The sequence below is a fragment of the Rhinatrema bivittatum genome, chromosome 19 (assembly GCF_901001135.1).
Source record: "Rhinatrema bivittatum chromosome 19, aRhiBiv1.1, whole genome shotgun sequence".
Classification (NCBI taxonomy): domain Eukaryota; kingdom Metazoa; phylum Chordata; class Amphibia; order Gymnophiona; family Rhinatrematidae; genus Rhinatrema; species Rhinatrema bivittatum.
Window position 1 is genome coordinate 18,753,530 of NC_042633.1, and position 19,837 is coordinate 18,773,366.

The window sequence follows — 19,837 nt, forward strand, 5'->3', positions numbered from 1 at the left end:
ATGAAGCTTCAACAAAGTCTTCCCCACCAATGGAAGATATGCGTACAGGAGACCGCACTCCAATGGTGGGCGAAGACGTCAGGCTGGTCTGCCGTGTGTCCTGTATAGGGAGCAGAACTGAGGAACCTTCCTGTTCTAAGGCATAGGCAGATGTCCATAGGCAGATGATCTGATTTGCCACCCCTTGGTCCAGAGACCATTCATGGGGTCAAAAGGAGTGACTCCGTCCGTAATCACATTCTCCATTCTAGCCAGATACATGGCCCTGAGTACCATCTCATGGGAGAGGGCACATGACCATATCTGGACTGCTTCCTGACACAAGAGGTATGATCCCGTACCTCCCTACTTGTTGACATACCACATTGCCACTTGGTTGTTGGTCTGTATCAGCACAATTTTGTTGGACAGCAAATCTCTGAAAGCACATAGAGAATACCTAATCATTCGGAGCTCCGAGAAATTGATTTGACCCAGTTGTTCCTGGGCAGACCATACGCACTGGGTACGGAGCCCATCGACATGAGCCCCCCCATCCCCCCTACCCAATTTGGGCTTAAGGACTTTGGAAAGATGCCCCTGATTCCAGATGGGAATTTACCTGCCACCAGGACAAGGGGTGAAGCGGATGCAGTCCCATAGATCCTGCGTAGCTTGTTGCCACTGGAACCTTAGAGTCCACTGGGCTATTCGCATGTGCAAATATGCCAAGGGAGTAACATGTACTGATGCGGCCATGTGGCCCAACAGTCAAACGTGCCACGCTGAAATCTACTGGCTCACTTCAATCTCTGCCGTGGTGGCCATCCGATTGATGGCCCGTTGCCAGGGCAGGAAGGCCTTGGCCTGAGCCATTTCTAGCAGGCTCCAGTGAAGTCCAATTTCAGTGATGGGCTGCGATGGCACTTAGGGTAGTTGATGATGAACCCTAGTGACTCACGCACCCAGATGGTCAGCTCATGGACTCCATGGCCCTTGCCTAAGAGGTGTTCTTGACCAGCCAATTGTCCAGATAAGGGAAAACATGGACTCCCATCATGCAAAGGTGCACCGCCACCACAGCTAAGCATTTTGTGAAGACAAGTGGGACTGACACTAGCCCAAACGGCAGAATGTGGTGCTGGAAGTGCTGTTTTCCCACCACAAATTGGAGATACTTCCTGTGACTGGGGAAGGTCTCGATGTGAGTGTACGCATCCTTTAGATCGAGGGAGCATAGCCAGTCCCCTTTTTGCAAGAAGGGGGGATCAATCTTGAACTTCTCTTTTTTTTAGAAACCTGTTCAAGACCCTCAGGTCTAGGATGTGTTCCGTTTCACGGCTTCTGGGGTCCACCTGTGAGCTGTGTCACTCACTCCGATGCCAACAGGCATTCCCATAACAGGATGTTGCTGAACGCCGCAAGCTGGCAGGACACTGTCATGACTGCTGCTTCTGCAGCTCTCTCTAGGCACATGAGCACGCCGAAGTCAACACTCTTAAAGGACCCATGGCGCCCCCAGATGACGTCACTGCTCTTCGCCATATAAAAGGGCTTCCTCAAGGTGCCATCTCTGCCTCAACTATGGGTCAGTTACCTTTGGGGTTGTGTGAGTTGCTGCTCCAGCTTTCCAGATCCTGCTCATATTTTCAGCCTTGTCCAGCCTTGTCTTTGCCTCTCCAGCCTTGTCTCATCCTCCTTGCCTAGCCTACTGCCTTCTTTCGCTCAGATGGACACCTAGTATTGACCTTAACCTGGACTCTCGTTATCCCTGCTTGCTACCTGCCTCTGATCTCAGTCTGACACCGGATCTATTCTTCAGCCTGAACCCCAGAGACTGCCACCTAAGTCCTGCCAACCCCGGAACCCAAAGAATCAACCCGAGGTGAAAAGGGTTGGTACAGGTGAAGCTCCAGTTCCGTCTCTGCACTGTCCACTCCGCGGTGAAGATCTATAGGGCCTTCCCTGTAGAGTCATCAACCTCACCCCAACACAAGGGTCCATGTTCCTAACAGGTCGCTGAGGCCATGGACCCGGCAGCCCAGTCCTCGCTCTAAGCAATACCCGGCCTGGCTCAAAGACTACAAGAGCTGCCCTGGAAAGTCTAGTAGTCAGGGTGGACTCCTTGAAGCCAGTTCTGGCACTGGTGCCAGTGGTCCCCTCGCCACCAGTACTGCCTGCACCTGCCAGACTAGTGCTATTGCTCCCAGCACACCCGTATTACATGGGGGACCCTATCCAGTCCCAGGGATTCATTAACCTATGCCGGATGCACTTCCAACTACAAGGTTTCCCGATGATCAGGCTAAAGTCACCTACATCCTCTCCTCAGTGGTACTGCACTGGCTTGGGCCTCTCCTCTTTGGGAACATGAAGATCCCCTGCTGCAGAACCTATCTAGCTTCTTGCACAAATTCTGCCTGTTGTTTGACGAGCCCAGAAGAGATGCCTCTCTAGCAGCGGAGATGTTACAGATCTGCCAGGGCTCCCAACCTCTCACTGAATACACAGAGTTCTGGACACTCGCCTCCAAGGTAAACTGGAGTGAGGATAGCCTCACAGCCTTCGTCCTCCAGGGTCTTGCAGGTCGAATCAAGGACAGGCTCTCAGCACGGGAAGGCCCCACATTCCTGAATAATCTTATCACCTTAGCAGAGCGTATTGACCAAAGGTTTCAGGAGAGGGCTCGAGAGCATAAGGTGTGCTGGCCTATCCTCCTCGCACAGGGATGGTAAACTCCAGTGTTTGAGAGCCACAGACAGGCCAGGTTTTCAGGATATCCACAATGAATATGCATGAGATAGATTAGTATACAATGCCGTCAGTGCATGCAAATCTATCTCATGCATATTCATTGTGGAGTAAATAACCGAGTCACATCTACCCGTTCTAGACCTCTCATGATTTTAAACACTTCTATCATATCCCCCCTCAGTCGTCTCTTCTCCAAGCTGAAAAGTCCTAACCTCTTTAGTCTTTCCTCATAGGGGAGCTGTTCCATCCCCTTTATCATTTTGGTTGCCCTTCTCTGTACCTTCTCCATCGCAATTATATCTTTTTTGAGATGCGGCGACCAGAATTGTACACAGTATTCAAGGTGCGGTCTCACCATGGAGCGATACAGAGGCATTATGACATTTTCCGTTTTATTCACCATTCCCTTTCTAATAATTCCCAACATTCTGTTTGCTTTTTTGACTGCCGCAGCACACTGAACCGACTATTTCAATATGTTATCCACTATGACACCTAGATCTCTTTCTTGGGTTGTAGCACCTAATATGGAACCCAACATTGTGTAATTATAGCATGGGTTATTTTTCCCTATATGCATCACCTTGCACTTATCCACATTAAATTTCATCTGCCATTTGGATGCCCAATTCACCCATCACATTTGGATGCGCAATTCACATTTGGATGCGCAATTCACCTATCACATTGCCTTTGCAATTCACCCATCACATCGCTGCTATCTGCGCTTCCTCGTCTAGGATCTCCATTTCCAGTTCACGGTTCTCCCTTTCAGCGTCTCCACTGCTCCCAGGGTGTTCACCAAGTGCCTTACTATTATAGGAGCCCATCTTCGCAGCAGAGACATCCTGGTATTTCCCTACCTGGATGATTGGTTGCTGGTGAATTTCTCACAGGCTCTGGCATCCTCTCAAGTGGCGCAGGTGCTATCTACCATGCATCGGTTGGGATTCATTATCAACTTTCTGAAGTCTCATCTCCTTATGCCTAGGTTCCTGAAGTCTTTTCATGCTATTCTGCCTCTTCACCATGGCCTGGTACTCCACAATCTCTTCTGTCATCTGCAAAACTGCCAATTGGTGCCTGCTCATCTATTCCTCAAGCTTCTGGGCCACATAGCGTCTGATTGCTATCATTCCCCTTGCTCACCTCTACATGCACCCTCTTCAGTGGCACCTCCGTCTGCACTGGAACCAGTTTCTTCAGCCTCTCTCACACAAGCTTGCCTGTTCCTCACCATCTCCTTCAGGGACTTCAATGTTGGCTATCAGACGATTGTCTTTTCTCCAAGAGAAGCATTCATACACCTCCAGCGGATGTCCTTCTGACAACAGATGCCTCCTTGTTGAGTTGGGGGGTGCATTCTTGCCATCTTACCATGCAAGGTACCTGGATGCAGTTGGAAAAATGCCTTCACATCAACCTGCTCGAACTCAGGGCAGTTCACAGAGCACTTGTGACCTTTGAACTGTGGCTCCTTCATCGGTCTGTCTAGGTCCATCTGGACAATGTGGTAGCCATGTACTATCTGAACAAGCAGCGCAGCACAGGCTCCCTGCCATTATGTGCAGAAGCACTTCTCATCTGACGATGGGCCTTTCCTCGAGGGTTTCACTTATTGCAGTCTATATGCCGGGGAAGTTGAATGTTCTGGTGGACACCCTCTGTCATCGCCTGCAGCCCCACGAATGGCATTTGCACCTGGAAGTTATCAGCCATCTCTTTCTATGCTGGGGCCTTCCTCAGGTGACCCTGTTTGCTTTTCCTGTGAATCATCATCTGCCTCCATTCTGCTTGTAACTGACAGACTTGGATGTGCTGTCACAGGATGCATTTGCTATTTCCTGGTTTGGTCATAGAAACATAGAAAATGATGGCAGAAAAAGACCAATCGGCCCATCTAGTCTGCCCAGCAAGCTTCCACACTTATTTTCCCATACTTATCTGTTTCATCAACCTTGTTGGTAACTGTTTGATTCAAATTTCCTGCCATCCCCTTTCATTGATGCAGAGAGCAATGTTGGAGTTGCTTCAAAGGTGAGCATAAGGCTTATGGTTAAGGTAGTAATCGCCGCATCCAGCAAGTTACCCCGATTCTTGTTTGCCCAGACTGCACAGATCAATGATAAGCTCCTGTATGTGTTTCCTCCTCTTCCTCTCATCACCAGAGCCCTCCTCAAGGTGTGTGTTGACGAGGCTCGAGTGATCTTCATTGTACCAAACTGACCTCACCAGGCCTGGTTTCCTTGGCTGCACCGCCTCTCGGTGATCCCAACATTCCTCCTTCCCAGATGTCTGGATCTCCTCACCCAGGACAGGGTGTCCTTCTCCACCCCAGTTTGGGCCAACTCAGACTCAGTGTGGCTCCTACAAGGGTCTTGACTGCTTCTCCAGGTTTACCTCCACAGATTCATGACCTTCTACTGGTAGCCCAGAAGCCTTCCAACCCAACATTCATACTTCTGCAAATGGAAGCATTTCTCCTTATGGTGCTCTTCGCATCAGATGGTCCCTGCCACCTGTCCTATGTCTCTGCTACTGCATTATCTTCTTTCTCTCCAACTCTGGATTGCAGACCACCTTGGTGAGCGGTCACTTGGCTGCTATTGCAGCTCATCGTGTTCCAGTTCAGGATCGTCCGGTTTCCCAGCAACCAGTTGTCTCTCTTCATGAAAGGCCTTTTCAATGTTAAGCCTCTTTGTCTCTGTGTCATCATTCAGTGGGATCTCTCCTTCATTCATTCTGGACTGCCTCACACATCCTCCTTTTGAGCCTTTGGAATCTGCTTGCTTAACTTTGGAATCTGCTTGCTTAACTTTCTCGCTTGGAAAGTGCTCTTCCTTATCACGATTATCTTGGCCCACCATATTAGTGCGCTGCAGGTGTTGGTTATTTATCCTCCATATCTACATTTTTTTCCAGACTAGGTTCTTCTATGGACTCATCCCTGCTTCTTGTCTAAGGTGGTCGCCAAGTTTTACCTCCAGCAGTCCATTTCCTTACCTGCCTTTGCTCCTCTGCCTCGTGCTAGTATGGAGGGGGGCCCATCTTCACACCCTGGTCTGTGTCCATGCTATCAGGATGTATCTCCAGCACATCCAGGCGGTGTTCTGAGCTGTTTGTGGCCTATGACAGATAGTGCCAGCTATGTAATATTAAACAGTTACTTACCATTTTATATTCCTAGAGAGGATGCGCCTTGTGGTACTTATCTGCTGTCATATTCTGTGTCTTATCTGATTGTTAGATTTGTATCCGTTCTATAATTTATAGTAACATAATAGTTACTATATTCCAGCAGATAAGGACCATTTGGTCCACCCAGTCTGCAGTTAGCTAGTTTAGTCCTAAGATACTGTCTCGTCTGGTTGATCCCTTGACTTGAGTTTACCAAAAGGCACTAAATTATTTATTTATTTATTTAGCATTTTTATATACCGACATTCTCGATACAAATATCAAATCAGGTCGGTTTACATAAAACAAAACTATCGCGGTGAGGCGTTACAATAAATGGAGTATCAGAACATAAGGCGTTACAATAAACGGAGTATCAGAACATAAGAATATAAATATTAAATAGACAACAGTGACTGATCAAATAACGTGAAAATATATGATAAATAACATGTAATAAAATAGATAATAGTGTAATTAACTAACATGTAATAAAATAAATAATAAACTAAAATAGAATGGTATAAATATATATATATATATAGACGACTGTAACTCGTCAAAATATGTGAAATATATGTGGAAAATAATTAAAAATAAATGATGTGCTATATATGTAGAAAATAATTAAAAATAAATGGTGTGCTAATTTGGGAAATACCAGTAACAGAGGCCAATGTTTGTGGGCCTGGTTATACGTAATGCATGGGCTAAAGAATGAGCTTGTAGTGAACTATTTTGTTCTTTGGCCCGTGTCAGAGTGTTCCTGCGATTCTGGAAAGGCTTGCCGGAAGAGCCACGTTTTCAAATTTTTCTTGAAAGTTATATGACAGGATTATACATAAATTATAAATATACATAAATATACATACATAATATTATAAATTATATATAAATTATAAATATACATACATAAATTATACATAAATAAAGGACTGGATCTATTCCTTTGTATCCTTAGGTACTAGTAACCTGGACTGGCCATTATTGGAGACAGGATGGACCTGTGGTGTGACTCAGTATAGCTGTTTTTTTATGTTAGTCTGTTTCTGTACATTTTTTTTTTTCTTTGTAGGCCTGTGAAACTATCAAGGAGGAACAGCTGGAGCAGACGGAGTTCTCCAGCTGGGATGACTTCTGCTCCTTCCTGGATTCTTGGTGCGAGGACCGGATGCTGCTGTTCCGGATTTGCCAGTCGGCGATCTTGACGAAGGAAGAAGTCAGCCAGTGCCCGTCGGGGCCTGGGCTGGCACAGCGCTTGAAGTACAGCAAGGTTCAGCTCTCCTGCACCAGGTGCAATCGCAGAGAAGTTATGAGGGATAGCTGGTGGATATGGTTGCTTCCTTTCAGTGTATTTCATCCTTGTTGCGGTGTAGTGAGGAAGGTATAGTTGCAGTCTCTAAGGACCCCCTTAGGAAGTATAGGCTGTGCAACATCAACCAATCTAAGGAGATCAAGTATCAAGATTTTAAAATGATTGTACGCCGTGATATAGCAGATGAAGATTGAAGGTATACTGCCTCACAAAGCTTAACATTTATCTGAAGAAAGATAAAGGAAAGCAGAGTGTGACCTTGATCAAAGTCACCCATTGAGCTTGGAGGAAGGGGGGGATGTGAGAGGATTTCAATTCCTGTCCATATCCCAGATCAGTCCACACAAGTGGGTTTTGCATCCCTCCCAGAAGATGGTGGCAGAGAATAAAAACTTTTCAGGCACTGCTACTTATCCGAGAGCGCCACCTGCAGTCCCTCAGTATTTCTCTGTCTCCAGCAGATGGTAGAGGTGCAAGGTCACCCATTGAGCTTGGAGGAAGGGGATGTGAGATGATTTCAATTCTTTCATCCCAACTCTCACCTCCTGAACCCCAAAACAAATGAAAAGTAACATCAAAGCATGCTTTCAGACTTGGATTACCATGTTTTGACCCACATTGGTTGTAAACCTTCTTTTGCGTGTCTCCTCTCCTCGTACTGTGGTCATAGGTGACAAACTGTGGATGGCCCATACTGATGTGTAAGCTGAGATTGAAGTGTGATGGTGTGAATGCTGAAATGATGGTGGAAATGGCTGTTGACCATATAATTGATACAAGGAGGGGCCTGCTCAGCGGTAAGTGATGTGCACTGCCATACAGAAGACCTGGATTTCGTTCTCAGGCCAGGGTTCTGTTTTCCTGGTCATTTGGGGCTTTGGATACTGCTGACACAACATTCAGAGCACCTTGAGAGAGGAATTTTAGTAATCATTCAGTAGTGACACTTTAGGGTACATATTAGCCATTTTCTGGAGGGAGCTGTGATTTGTGGTCACTATCCAAGGACTGTTGTTGTTTTTGACTAAGCTTGGAGGAGTAGGCTTTCACAGATTCGCTCACATGCTCTCTTGGGGTGAATTGATTGTCTTAGTTGGCAGACAGGAGGGGGAAACAGTAGTAATGGCTTCACCTCAGTAGGGGCTTGGACAGGGGAAACAGCAACAGCATCACTGGTTCCAGTTGGGGGCCTAGGAAGAGGAACTGGCAGTAGCGGGAGCAGGAGGCAGCAGCTTTAGCCCCATTTAGAGACCTGGGAGGGAGAGAGGCTTCATTCAGGAAGGAAAATGAGACAACTGAGGGGAGTTAGAGAAATTTGCAGATGGCGAGGGAGGGAGAGAAGTGATTGGAGGAGGGGAGAGGGATAGGAGGCATCACTGGCCCCCCCCATCCAGGCCAGGGAAGAGGCTGAGTGGTGGTGGAGAGAGTATGTGGAGGGAGAGGTGAAAAGGACAGTGAAGGAGGGGGAGAAGGGGCTGCACCAGGGTGATGAGGTGAGAGGATTTGTACTCACCAGGGAAGAAATACGCTCACTACGTACTCCCGCCAGCCTCCCCACCATCACACATTTTTGGGGGGTGGGGGAAGCAGGGGACAAGACGTGGGAATTCATGGCAAATGCTGTTTGCCCCAGGCAAGTAAGTCATAGAGGAATTTTAGAATACCTGAAGAGGGTAAGGAAAATCCTCAAGTAGTTGTGAATGGAGCGGATGGTGTCCTAATCCACTGGAGGTTGGTTCAGACTGAGCTGGATACCCAAAGGAGCAGAAGGAAGCTGCCAGACTAAACAGCAAGAGAAAATATGATGAAAGAATGCCAATGATGAGTGAGAATCTGGCTGGTAGGAACACACAAGGTGATTTGGATGTTAGTATGAAACTGGTGAGCTGCGATATCGACCATGGAAGTGTCATGAAGCTGCCCACATGACAATTTGGTTGAGGTGGGGGATGCTGATAGTGCCACTGAACTCTATGTGAATGTATTTTTGCCCAATAAGCGTGCCTGTTGGGATAGAGTGTAGAGATGTGCGATGAATAATGGTCAGATTGAATCATATGTTGATAATGCCTTGGATGGTGAAGACAACATAATTGTGATGAGTGTTGGCGAATACAGCACCAGTAGGAAGGTGGGGTAAGTGATGGCTAGACTGAGAGTGATATTGATAATGGTATTAATGATTGGCCATGATGAGACGACAATGACATGGATATTTTAGTCCATCTTGTTTGGCCATATGTGAATTCTTTTCATTCTTATCCAGGAAGAGCTGCCCTGCTTTCATTAAACTGCAACTGTGTCCCCACAAGGAAAAGCTCGTTGTCTACAACACCAGCTTCCAACATAACCACGACTTGCCAGAGACTGACCTCTCGCCGCCATTGAAAAGGAGTAAACTGGCGTCCACGGTCGGCCTTCCTGTCCAGATTGCCAATAATATCTCCAGGAAGTTCTTGGGTCCTAATGACCTGAGCACGCTTCAGAGATTTCGATTTGGGGCATTTGAGGACCGGTATCAAGTACTGAAAGAATTGGCCTCCCTTTTTAATTTTGATCCTGAAGCCAAGGTCAAGCTGGTATTTGAGGAGAACAAGCTACTGGTTAAGGACATCTTCCTCATGACATCAAGCATGCAGCAAATTGCTCGGTGTTTTCCTGGCTACCTCTACATAGACTTTTTCTCTGGTTTTAGTCCAGGCTTTGATTTGTACACCGTTCTTTGTGAAGAAGAGAATGTGGGATGGAAGGCGTGTGCCTACTGCATAGCAAGGAAGGGAACAGCAGATAATTTAAAGTTCATTGTGGTCTCTCTATTTCAATGCATCCCCATCCTGAACAATCAGGTGAAATGTATGACAGTCAGCCCGGAGATTCAAGATCTTCTTGCCATAAAAGACCTTGTACCTCATGCCTCGTTGAGATATTGCACACTACTTGTCTTAGAGCTTCTGCTTCACAAAATCTCTCACATGAACTCAGCAGAAGGGACGCGGATTAAGGACTTTTTGCATATCTTGGCCCATACTCATTCGCCTCTGGCCTACAATCAGGCCTTAAATGGTCTAAAGGCTGCCTGTCCTGCTGAGGCCTTCCAGTACTACTATGAGACGTGGCACCCATGCAGGAAAATGTGGGCTGAAGAGTACAACAGTGCTCCAGAAGCAGAGAGCAGCATCTGTGCTTATGTGAAGTCCAAGCATCAGATACTCACAGCCCAAATGGGCATCTCGCCTTCCTTGCACCGCTGCCTTCAGGCTGTTCTTGATGACAGCAAAACAACATTGCCCGTTAAGGATTCTTCCCAGGAGTATCCTTCTGGACCGGCTGTAATCTCGGCAATCACACGACAGGTAAAATGTCCATATGCTGTTATGTATTATTGAATCCTTGGCTTTCCAAATCATGGTAGTTACAGTTGTGCACATAAGTTTACATATCCCTGGTAGAATTTATAAAATGTGTGGCATTTTAAGATCAGACAAAACCATGACTCTTATTTTTAATGTGTTTCAGATTAAACTGTTTTTATGCGTCACACAATAGCACAATCATTAAACCATAGCACGGAAGGAAATAATAAAATTGTCCTGTTTTGAAAGTTTGCATACCCTTTAGTTCTTAATATCGTGCATTGCCCCCTTTTTTTGCATCAATGTCGGCTTGCAATCTTTTGTGACAGTTGTGAATGAGGCCCTTTATTTTCTCATGTGGTAAAGCTGCCCATTCCTCTGGACAAAAAGCCTCCAGGTTCTAATTCTTCTTCCTGTATGATTCTTGCCCCAGTCTTTTCCAGTAGAAGGTGTTTATAATGAATGGAGTGGCTACGGAGGAGTGCCCACTGCTTCTGCCATCTTCCAGGAAGTGGAATAATATGGAGGGGGTGCTGGCTGTTCGAAACCCTTAGCATTGTAGTTTGGGATACGCCGAGCACATTGCTGGGGATGGTGTGGGAGGTGCTGGCTGCTGGAAAGTTCAGAGTCACTGGCTCCGTCTCCCACCCACAAACTTTGAGGGGGGACAGATGGTGATAAACCGAAATGTTCATTTTAAATCCAGTTCTTCTTTCTCAGAAAGTGGAGGTGCCTGCTGCTTCCCTGGGTAAAGAGCAGACTGAAGGGAGCCCACCCGAAAATTGTGAAGATGTGAACATCCCCAAGAGACGGGTAAAGAAAAAAGAAAAAATACAGCAGCAACAGGGCCCATGAACTGGTGCAGTTTATTGTGAAAGTCTCATACTAAGTGCTAGATAGATGACCAGGGATTTTGAGAAGTGTTTTTTTTTTTTTAATTGGGGTGTGGCCGCACGCCTTTTATTCCACAAAGTTTAGAACTGGAATTAAGATCAGGAAACAACAGAAAGCAGAAAAGGAGACATTGTTTTGCCTGTTAATTTTCTTTCAATGAATCCTGCTACACCAGTCCAGATAGGTGGGTTTATGTCCCACCTATGGAGGCAGAGTACGCCGCTTTCTCAGTGACATCATTACCACTATGTAGTGGTGGTGCAGCACGGAGAAATCCAATATACCTATGACAAAGCACTAATAAAGAACATTCAAAATATCAACATTTCAAAATCAGAAGAGAAGATTCCCCTTAGACTGTAATACCTGTCCTAAACTCTTAACAGGAACAGGTATAACAGAAGAGGGAAAGAACTGTGCAGATGAGGATATTTACGTTGCAGCAAAAATATACAAGATGAGAACCTGAAGCTTTCTCTCTGTTTGCGGCCCAGCTTCCTAGAGTTACCAGGATTCGGGGAAAGAAAAAGAACAGTTCACACCATTTCTCCTTCCATTTCATCCTGCTTACTCCAGCCTGGACAAGTAGGAAGTATCAAGGCCCAACCAAACTGAGGGGAAGGAAGTAAAGGGCCACTGTGAGAGCCCCAGCCCCAGTGGCTGCATCGTGTTTAGCCATTACATCCAACCTATAATGCTTGGAAAAGGAATGCAGTAATGACCATGTCGCTGCCTTACAAATATCCACAGGGGCAATTGCAACTGCTTCTGCCCAGGAAGAAGACTGAGCTCTAATAGAATGAACTCAAATGATTTCTGGACCCTGACACCCTTTGAGAAAATATGCAGAAGAAATAATTTCCTTGATCCACGGCATCAGAGTAGCTTTAGAAGCTGCTTTTCCTTTGTGTGGTCTTCCAAAGAGAACAAATAGCCTCTCCATTCTGCGGAAAGGATTGGTGACTCCAGATATCTCAGGAGAGTTGGGTGAGCATCCAGCAACTTGTTGTTACCCTGATACTCCTCCTTAGAAAATGCTGGTAAAGAAATAGACTGGTTGAGGTGAAAATCCAAAATGACCTTAGGAAGGAAGAGAAAGTACAGTCCAAAGGGACATCAGATCTGACCCAAAGACCAAAAAAGGGTGTCTACAGGAAAAAGCTTGAATTTTTTAAATGTGCCTGGCAAAGCACATAGCTACAAAGAAAACGGTCTTCAAGGATAATATCATTTTGTCCTTAATTGAACAATGTTTCAGGGGTTCAAAAGGAGACACCATTAGATCCTTCATGTTGAGATCCCATGGGAGCACCATTGGCCAAAAAGGTGGACGAAGCCTCTTCACACATCAAAGAAAATGGACCATATCCAAATGGGCAGCGACCAAGGTTCCCTGAACTTTAGTCCTGAAACAAGAGATGTCAGCCACTTGGATCTTTAAGGAATTTAAAGCTAAGCCCTTATCCAGACCCTTCTGGAGGAAAGCTAAAACAGAAGGGGATATCTGCCCACCAAGGAGAAATTGCTTGTTCCTTACAGAAAGCTTCAAAAATGTGCCAGACCCTAACATAAGCCAAGGAAATGGAAGACTTACGAGCTTTCAAAAGAGTGGAAACTAAAGAAGTAGAGTAATCCTTTCTCATGACCTTTCAAGAGCCAAGCTGTAAGAGAAAATGGAGCCAGATCTTCCATGGAGATTGGTCCTTGAACCAGGAGACCCAAGCTGCCAGGAGTTGAAGAGGTCGGTCTATTTGCAACCGAATGAGATACACAATACCATGGTCTCCTCTGCCAATCCAGGGCCACCAGGACCACAGGAATCCTCTCCAATTCTATCCTTTGCACGATCCTGCCGATCAACAGCCAAGGCAGTTACACGTATAGTAAATCCATTTTTGGCCAAGGCTGCCAATAGATCCATTTAGGTAGGACCCCCCCCCCCCCAATGTGTGATCTGCTGAAAGACATCCCAATTGAGTTCCCATTCACCGGGATCCAGAAGATTTATGCTTAGAAAATTGGCTTGAACATTCTCCTGGCCCACAATATGGGCTGGCGTCAAGAGCAGATTTCCCTCCACCCAAGGGAACAAGAGGTGAGTCTCTTCCAAGACCACCCAACTGCGGGTGCCACTCTATCTGTTCATGTATGCCATGGCTGTCAAATTGTCTGAGAGCACCCTGACTGCTTTTCCCTGAATCAAGGGAGGAAACTGATAAAAGACCAACCTTATCACTCTGGTCTCCAATCTGTTGATGGACCAAGCAAGTTGTCCACCACCTGAAACCACAGACCTTGACCTGCCTGATCTAGATAATGTGCTCCCCAGCCTTTGAGGCTCACATCTGTTGTGATTAGTATCCAAGAAATAAGATCCAGACTCACAACCCTTAAAAGATTCCATGAAGATTTTACCAAAGAAGACTGGTCTTCACTATACTTCTGAGACTAGACAGAAGCAAACACTGGAGGGGTCTCATGTGGGTGTTGCGTCCATTGGTCTCAGATGGCTTTGACCCTTGTGCCTCACCTTTTTCTCAGCAATCCCCACTAGCCTTGGGAAGATGGCTACCGCCGCATCTGCAAGCCGCATTCTCCAGTGTCCCCGGAACTGCTATGGCAAAGCCTCAAGCCATGTTTCTCCTAAGGGCCTCCTAGGGTGCGCGCATGCCACCCACGTCTTTATCCATGTCATGGTGGGAACCTCGGGGGCATCCCCCTCAAGTGATGTTGCGCCATCCGGGTATTTAGCCTAGGCTTGTTTGCTAGCTCGTTGAGTTAGCAAGGATTGGACTCCGGTCTAAGCTACTCTGCCGCTTCCTGCTGCCGCTGGAAGCCTCTCTGCCCTTCGGGGGCCCTCTACTTTCTTTCAGGTGCCTTAACTGGGATCAGGTACTTGCTCCTCGAGGGCCTGCTCTCCCTTTCTCGGTGCCTGTTACCATCTACTTCTGCCTGGTGGAATCATCAACCTTACAGCTACCATCTAGTGAGTAATCTAATTCTCAGTCTGTCTCATCTACAGCTCTGCCGTACTGGGAAACCTACACCTGGATATCCCTATACCAACTTGGTGAGACGGGTTCCCTCTGCCAAGGGTCCCTGGACTGCTACCTCTGGATCTACTCACTACTGCCACCTCTGGTGGTATACGTCAGCTGTACAATAAAAGACAAAACTCTGTGTTTGTGCGTCCTGAGTCTAGCCCAGTACTGTGGCTCCCCATGGGGCTCCTCCCTGTCGGCGTGGTCATCTCCCACAGTACCCAAGAATCCACACAAACACCTCGAAACCATAAGAGTGGGCCCTGACCCAAAGCACTAAGTCCAACATGGCTGCTGTGGAGCCTAGTAGCTGTAGGTAGTTCCATGCTTCTGGTGCCCTCTGAGTGAAGAATTTCTGAGCTTGGAAACTGTCTCTGGCATCAGAAATACTTGACCTATCTCTGTGTCAAAGCTGGCTCCCAAATATTCCAAGGTCTGAGTAGGAAGAATTTTGCTCTTTGCCAAATTGACTACCCAGCCCAGTTTTTCTAAAACCTGGACCACTCTGCCAAACTCTTGAAGCCTTTCTTGATAGGACTTGGCTCTGATCAGGAGGAAATGAGAGGTATTGGAGGAGGGTTTCAGAGAGCAAAATGAAGGTAGCTGTTGAGGGGAAAGGACAAGGGGCCCAGCTAGGAGGAGATTCCACCAAAAAGAAGATGGTGAGCTGAGAAATGACAATAGAGGGGAGAGTTTGGGTTGGGATAGGGAGAACTGGAGGGGGAGGAGGGATAAAATCTTGCCATGCATTTTATAATGCATGGCAAGATTTTTCTCCTGTCCCACCCCCAGCCCCTGTTTATGTATTTTCCGCCTTTGGTTCGCTTGTGATGGGTATGATGTACCCACTAATGCCGGTATAAAAAAGTTTTAAATAAATAAATAATGAGGCAAAGAAAGAGAAAAGTGAGATAAGGAAACAGCAATGTCAGATATGTAGGGGGAGGAATGGAAAAACACTAGAGGAGAGAGAACCAATCGAAAATGGACAAGAGACCCTGGAAAAGATGAGGATCAGAAAAATGTCCAGCCAAAAGCAGAAAGAAGCTTTCTGTTTTCACTTTAGTGACTGGAATGTCAACTTTGGGAATGTGCAGCTCATATCTCTTTATTTTGCACAGTACAGAAGGAAATGCATTTCTATTTCTGTTTCTCTGGTATTGCATGGCATACTGAGTCTGGTATTGGGGTTTTCATTTGTTTTATTTATGTGTTTCTATTTATAATTTCTGGTTCCTTTTTCTGTATTGAGGGGATCTGTCTGCAGATGGCATCATCTTGGCTTAAAGGTGCATGCGGTTTTTTTGTTGTTTTTTTTAAACCCCTACTGATTAACAAAAAGTTAAGTGTTAATTCTGGTAGTGATTAAGGATTACATATACAGACAGAAGGGTCACACTTTTGGGACCAAGGTCACATTTGTCTGCTTTATACTGTATATTATAAATAATAATTGTGGTATATTTTACATTTAAAAACATTTAACTGTGTCTTCCAGCTCATAGTATTATGTGTTATGCACAGTATTAGGACACACTTTTTAACTTGGCCATAGATGCCAAATTGCCTGATTGTGGCTCTGCAAGCTGCCACCACTACCATGACCTTTGCAAATGTTCGTGGAGCTGTGGCGAGTCCAAAAGGAAGCACTCTGAACTGAAAATGTTGCTGAAGAGCGCAGAAAAGAAGAAATTGTTGATCTCTGGCTTGATTGGAATGTGGAAATATGCCTGTGAGAGATCTAGGGATGATAAAACCTCACCCTACTGCCACCGGGATAAAGCAAAATTTCCATTCTGAAATCTAAAATATGGAGGCTGTTGTTTACACCCTTCAGATCCAGAATAGGTCTGAAAGTCCCGTCCTCCTTGGGAGCCACAAAATAAATCTCATATCATCTGTGAATCTGGTTGACATGAGGAACCAGAACAATAGCCTTTAGTAATTGAAATCTTTTGTGGCCTGAATGGCTTCCCTCTTGTAGGCTGTGGAACACGGGGATACCATCAAGCTGTCGGGAACTGGAGCAGCAGGTTCTAGAGAATATCTGAAGCGGATGATGTCCAAAACCCACTGCTCAGACGTTATTTGTGTCTACTCCTGCTAAAACTGTTGCAAGCAATCCCTTACAAGAAGAATCATAGAGTGAAACCTCCACATTGGCTCCTGTGGAGGAAGATAAGTCAGGCCATGGTTTCTTGGACTCTCAAAAAGACTGATATCTGCCCCAAGGCCAGAAAGAAGAAAAACAATATCTGCTTGCCAGGTCTATAGCATCTGGAGTCGTGAAAAAATCTACGACCTCTACCAGGCCTATAAAACGACCAAGCTCTTTCTTCAGGGAGCCAGTTCAGCTTTGGTTCTCCAAGATTCTTCACTAGCTATTCTACAGCTTCTTAAAAAAAAAATACATGACCTTTAAAAGGAAGTTTACTCCTCTAGAGTTGGACCACAAATCTGCAGCCCAGTTGCAAAGCCAGAGGGAGTCTCCTCACTGCTATCCCTGAGGCTGGTGAGGAAATTCTGAGGAGATTATAAAGGACATCAGCCAAAAATGCTGCGGCCGATTCCATTTGGGCTGCCTCCTCACTCTCCGGAAGGTGCTAAATTCATCACAACAATGCTCAAGAACCAGACCATTACAGATCGAGACTTGGACCACCAAAGCAGCAGAACAAAAAAATGTGCTTCAAAAGAAGTTGTCTTTTATCCTGCGGCTCCTTAATAGAAACACTACCCTCTACTGGAAATGTGTTCTTTCTAGTGACAGCAGTGACTAAAGTGTCCACCTGCTGAACTGCCTCCTGTGGAAGGGGATACTGCTTGACCATATTCTTTACTCCCTTGAGGTCACTCTCTGGAGTCTTCCATTCTGAGAGTACCATTTACTTCACCTCAGAATGAAGAGGGGAATGCCTTAGTCGACTTACTTGGGATCCGCAGTCCTAAGTGAAGATACATCCTGGTCAATGAAGGCCAGTATTTCTTCTCTGTGAAAAAGACGGATAATAGAGATGATTCTATTGGATGTAACCTCAGCCACCTCCAGAGAAGCACAGCTGGCCAAATCCAGCTGGCCAAATCCAGCTGATCCTTGAGGAACTTGTGCCTCTTCAGGATCACTGACCTAAATTCAGAAACCAACTTAGGACACTTACTTGGGTGCCTGATCCATAGGCTGTGCCTAAAATGGCAGGCTTTCCTGCCAAACCCATAAACTCGGAGGCTTCCCCTGATCTCTGATCTGAGCACAGTACTGAGAGAGACTGCTTCCCCGATGGCTCCCCGAGGTCATGTCATATAGATCACTTTCCGGGAACCTCCTCGTTCTTTGTACAGGCATTGACCCCGCTTTGCAGCCACAGGCCCCACGCTGCCAGTCACGGTCTGCTCATTCCATGCTCCCTTGCAAACAGCTCCTGCACCAGCGAAAGTCTAGGCACTGATCTGCAGTAAGGACACCTGGCCCCGCAGGCGCTTACCCTAGCCAGAAACAGGCCAGACAAACCACCCCTCTGTCTTAGCAGTGCTCCGGTTCGAGTTACTGACTGATCCTTCTTTATTTTTTTCCCCAAATCTTAAGTTTTCACATAACCATCCATAGTAAAATACAAAATACCAAGAAAAAAAGGATACTCTAGCATTCCCTATTTCCCACCCTAACCTACTCCTTCCTCATCCCATATCTCAACCAATCATAGGAGTGGCATATATTATCCACACATAAAGCAGGTCACACACTTGACCTGATTTTCATCAATAGTTTCTTCATGAACACTTCCATTTCTTATAACCCAGTCCCATGGTCTGACCACCATCTCTTATTATGCAAGTCCCAAACGAACTGCAACAACCCATCAAATAATATTCCTACACAAAAATCCTCAAATTCCGTCCTCCTTTTCAATCTAATCTTCTCCTTCAAGAGTTGGGATCTCAACTAGAGAATCTAGATCTATCAAACATAAACAACGCTATCCAATCCTGGGCCCTAATCACTGAAAAAACCGCTAACATCATTAACCCAGAGAGGGTCAAACATCTAAAGAACAAAAATGAAAATCAAAACCCCTGGTTTAACACCACTCTCAAAATCATGAAAACAGCCCTCAGGAAAACAGGGAAAGAATGGCAAAAAAAATAAGCTGCCCACCACTCAACAGAAATATCGCTCACAATTAGCTGCCTACAAAAAATCAATCCAAAACACAAAACGGGACTATTACGGTAAAAAAATAATAAACGCCACCAATAAATCCAAATCCAAATCCTTATTTAACATTGTAAACAACCTCATTACCGATAACTGCATCTCCAACGCAACTATCACCAAAAAAAACCTAAGCCAAGATTTAGCTATCTTTTTCAAGAACAAAATCTCCAAAATAACAGATGCCTTCAACACCTCATCAAACTCCAATATTCTAACATCAACAAACAACATCTCTCCTTGGCTCAACTTCAGACCCATCTCCATCACGGAAACAGAAAAAATGCTGAAAAAAATCAATCCTGCACGTCACGACCTAGACACCATTCCCACCCGAGCACTTAAAGAAATTGCTTATCCTTTAGCCCCTATAATTGCAGCTATCATCAACAAATCGCTAGAGGAAGGCGAGCTGCCTCCCAAGCTAAAAATCGCCACTATTACACCTCTTTTAAAGAAAAAAAAACCTCAATCCTAACAACCTAAATAATTACCGCCCAATCTCTAACCTACCCTTTTTTGCCAAAATGACTGAGAAGGCTGCTCTGAAACAACTCATCGATCATCTTGACGATAACAAAATTCTTTATCCCACCCAATTCGGCTTCAGAAAAAACTGCAGTACTGAAACTCTCCTACTTAACCTTTCCAATACCATCCTAAGAGGGTCTCGACAACAAAAAAGGTCACCTTCTGATTCTGTTGGACCTCTCTGCAGCCTTCGACACAGTGGATCACAAAATTCAGATTTCCAACCTTGAATCTATTGGGCTTGCTGGCAAAACTCTTAATTGGTTTACTTCCTTCCTTAATAATAGATTTTTCAAGGTTTCTTACAACAATTTATCTTCGAGCCCTATCCCCCTCGAAACAGGTGTGCCACAGGGGTCGGCTCTATCCCCCATTTTGTTCAACATCTACCTTATTCCTTTATGCCATCTCTTATCAAGTCTTGACATAACTTATTACATGTATGCCGATGACATACAAATTCTTGTTCCAATCTCCTCTACGATAGAAGATGCCATGTCAAAAGCAGCCTCTCACCTTGATGCAATCAAAAACATGCTAATCCACCTCAAATTATGCTTAAATATGAGCAAAACTGAATGTA

At 45.6% G+C, this 19,837-nt stretch overlaps 1 protein-coding gene across 3 annotated transcripts in view; it reads left to right on the plus strand.

Moving 5' to 3' along the window:
• The window catches only part of LOC115080769, a 110,685-nt gene that overhangs the window by 65,387 nt on the left and 25,461 nt on the right, over positions 1-19,837 (plus strand). For 2 of the 3 annotated variants that reach the window (XM_029585166.1, XM_029585167.1), the window contains 3 exons: positions 6,986-7,203; positions 9,492-10,578; positions 11,299-11,391. In XM_029585166.1, the coding sequence (XP_029441026.1) occupies positions 6,986-7,203; positions 9,492-10,578; positions 11,299-11,391 (1,398 nt within the window). The remainder of the gene's footprint in view (positions 1-6,985; positions 7,204-9,491; positions 10,579-11,298; positions 11,392-19,837) is intronic. The other variant, XM_029585168.1, reaches the window with a different exon arrangement.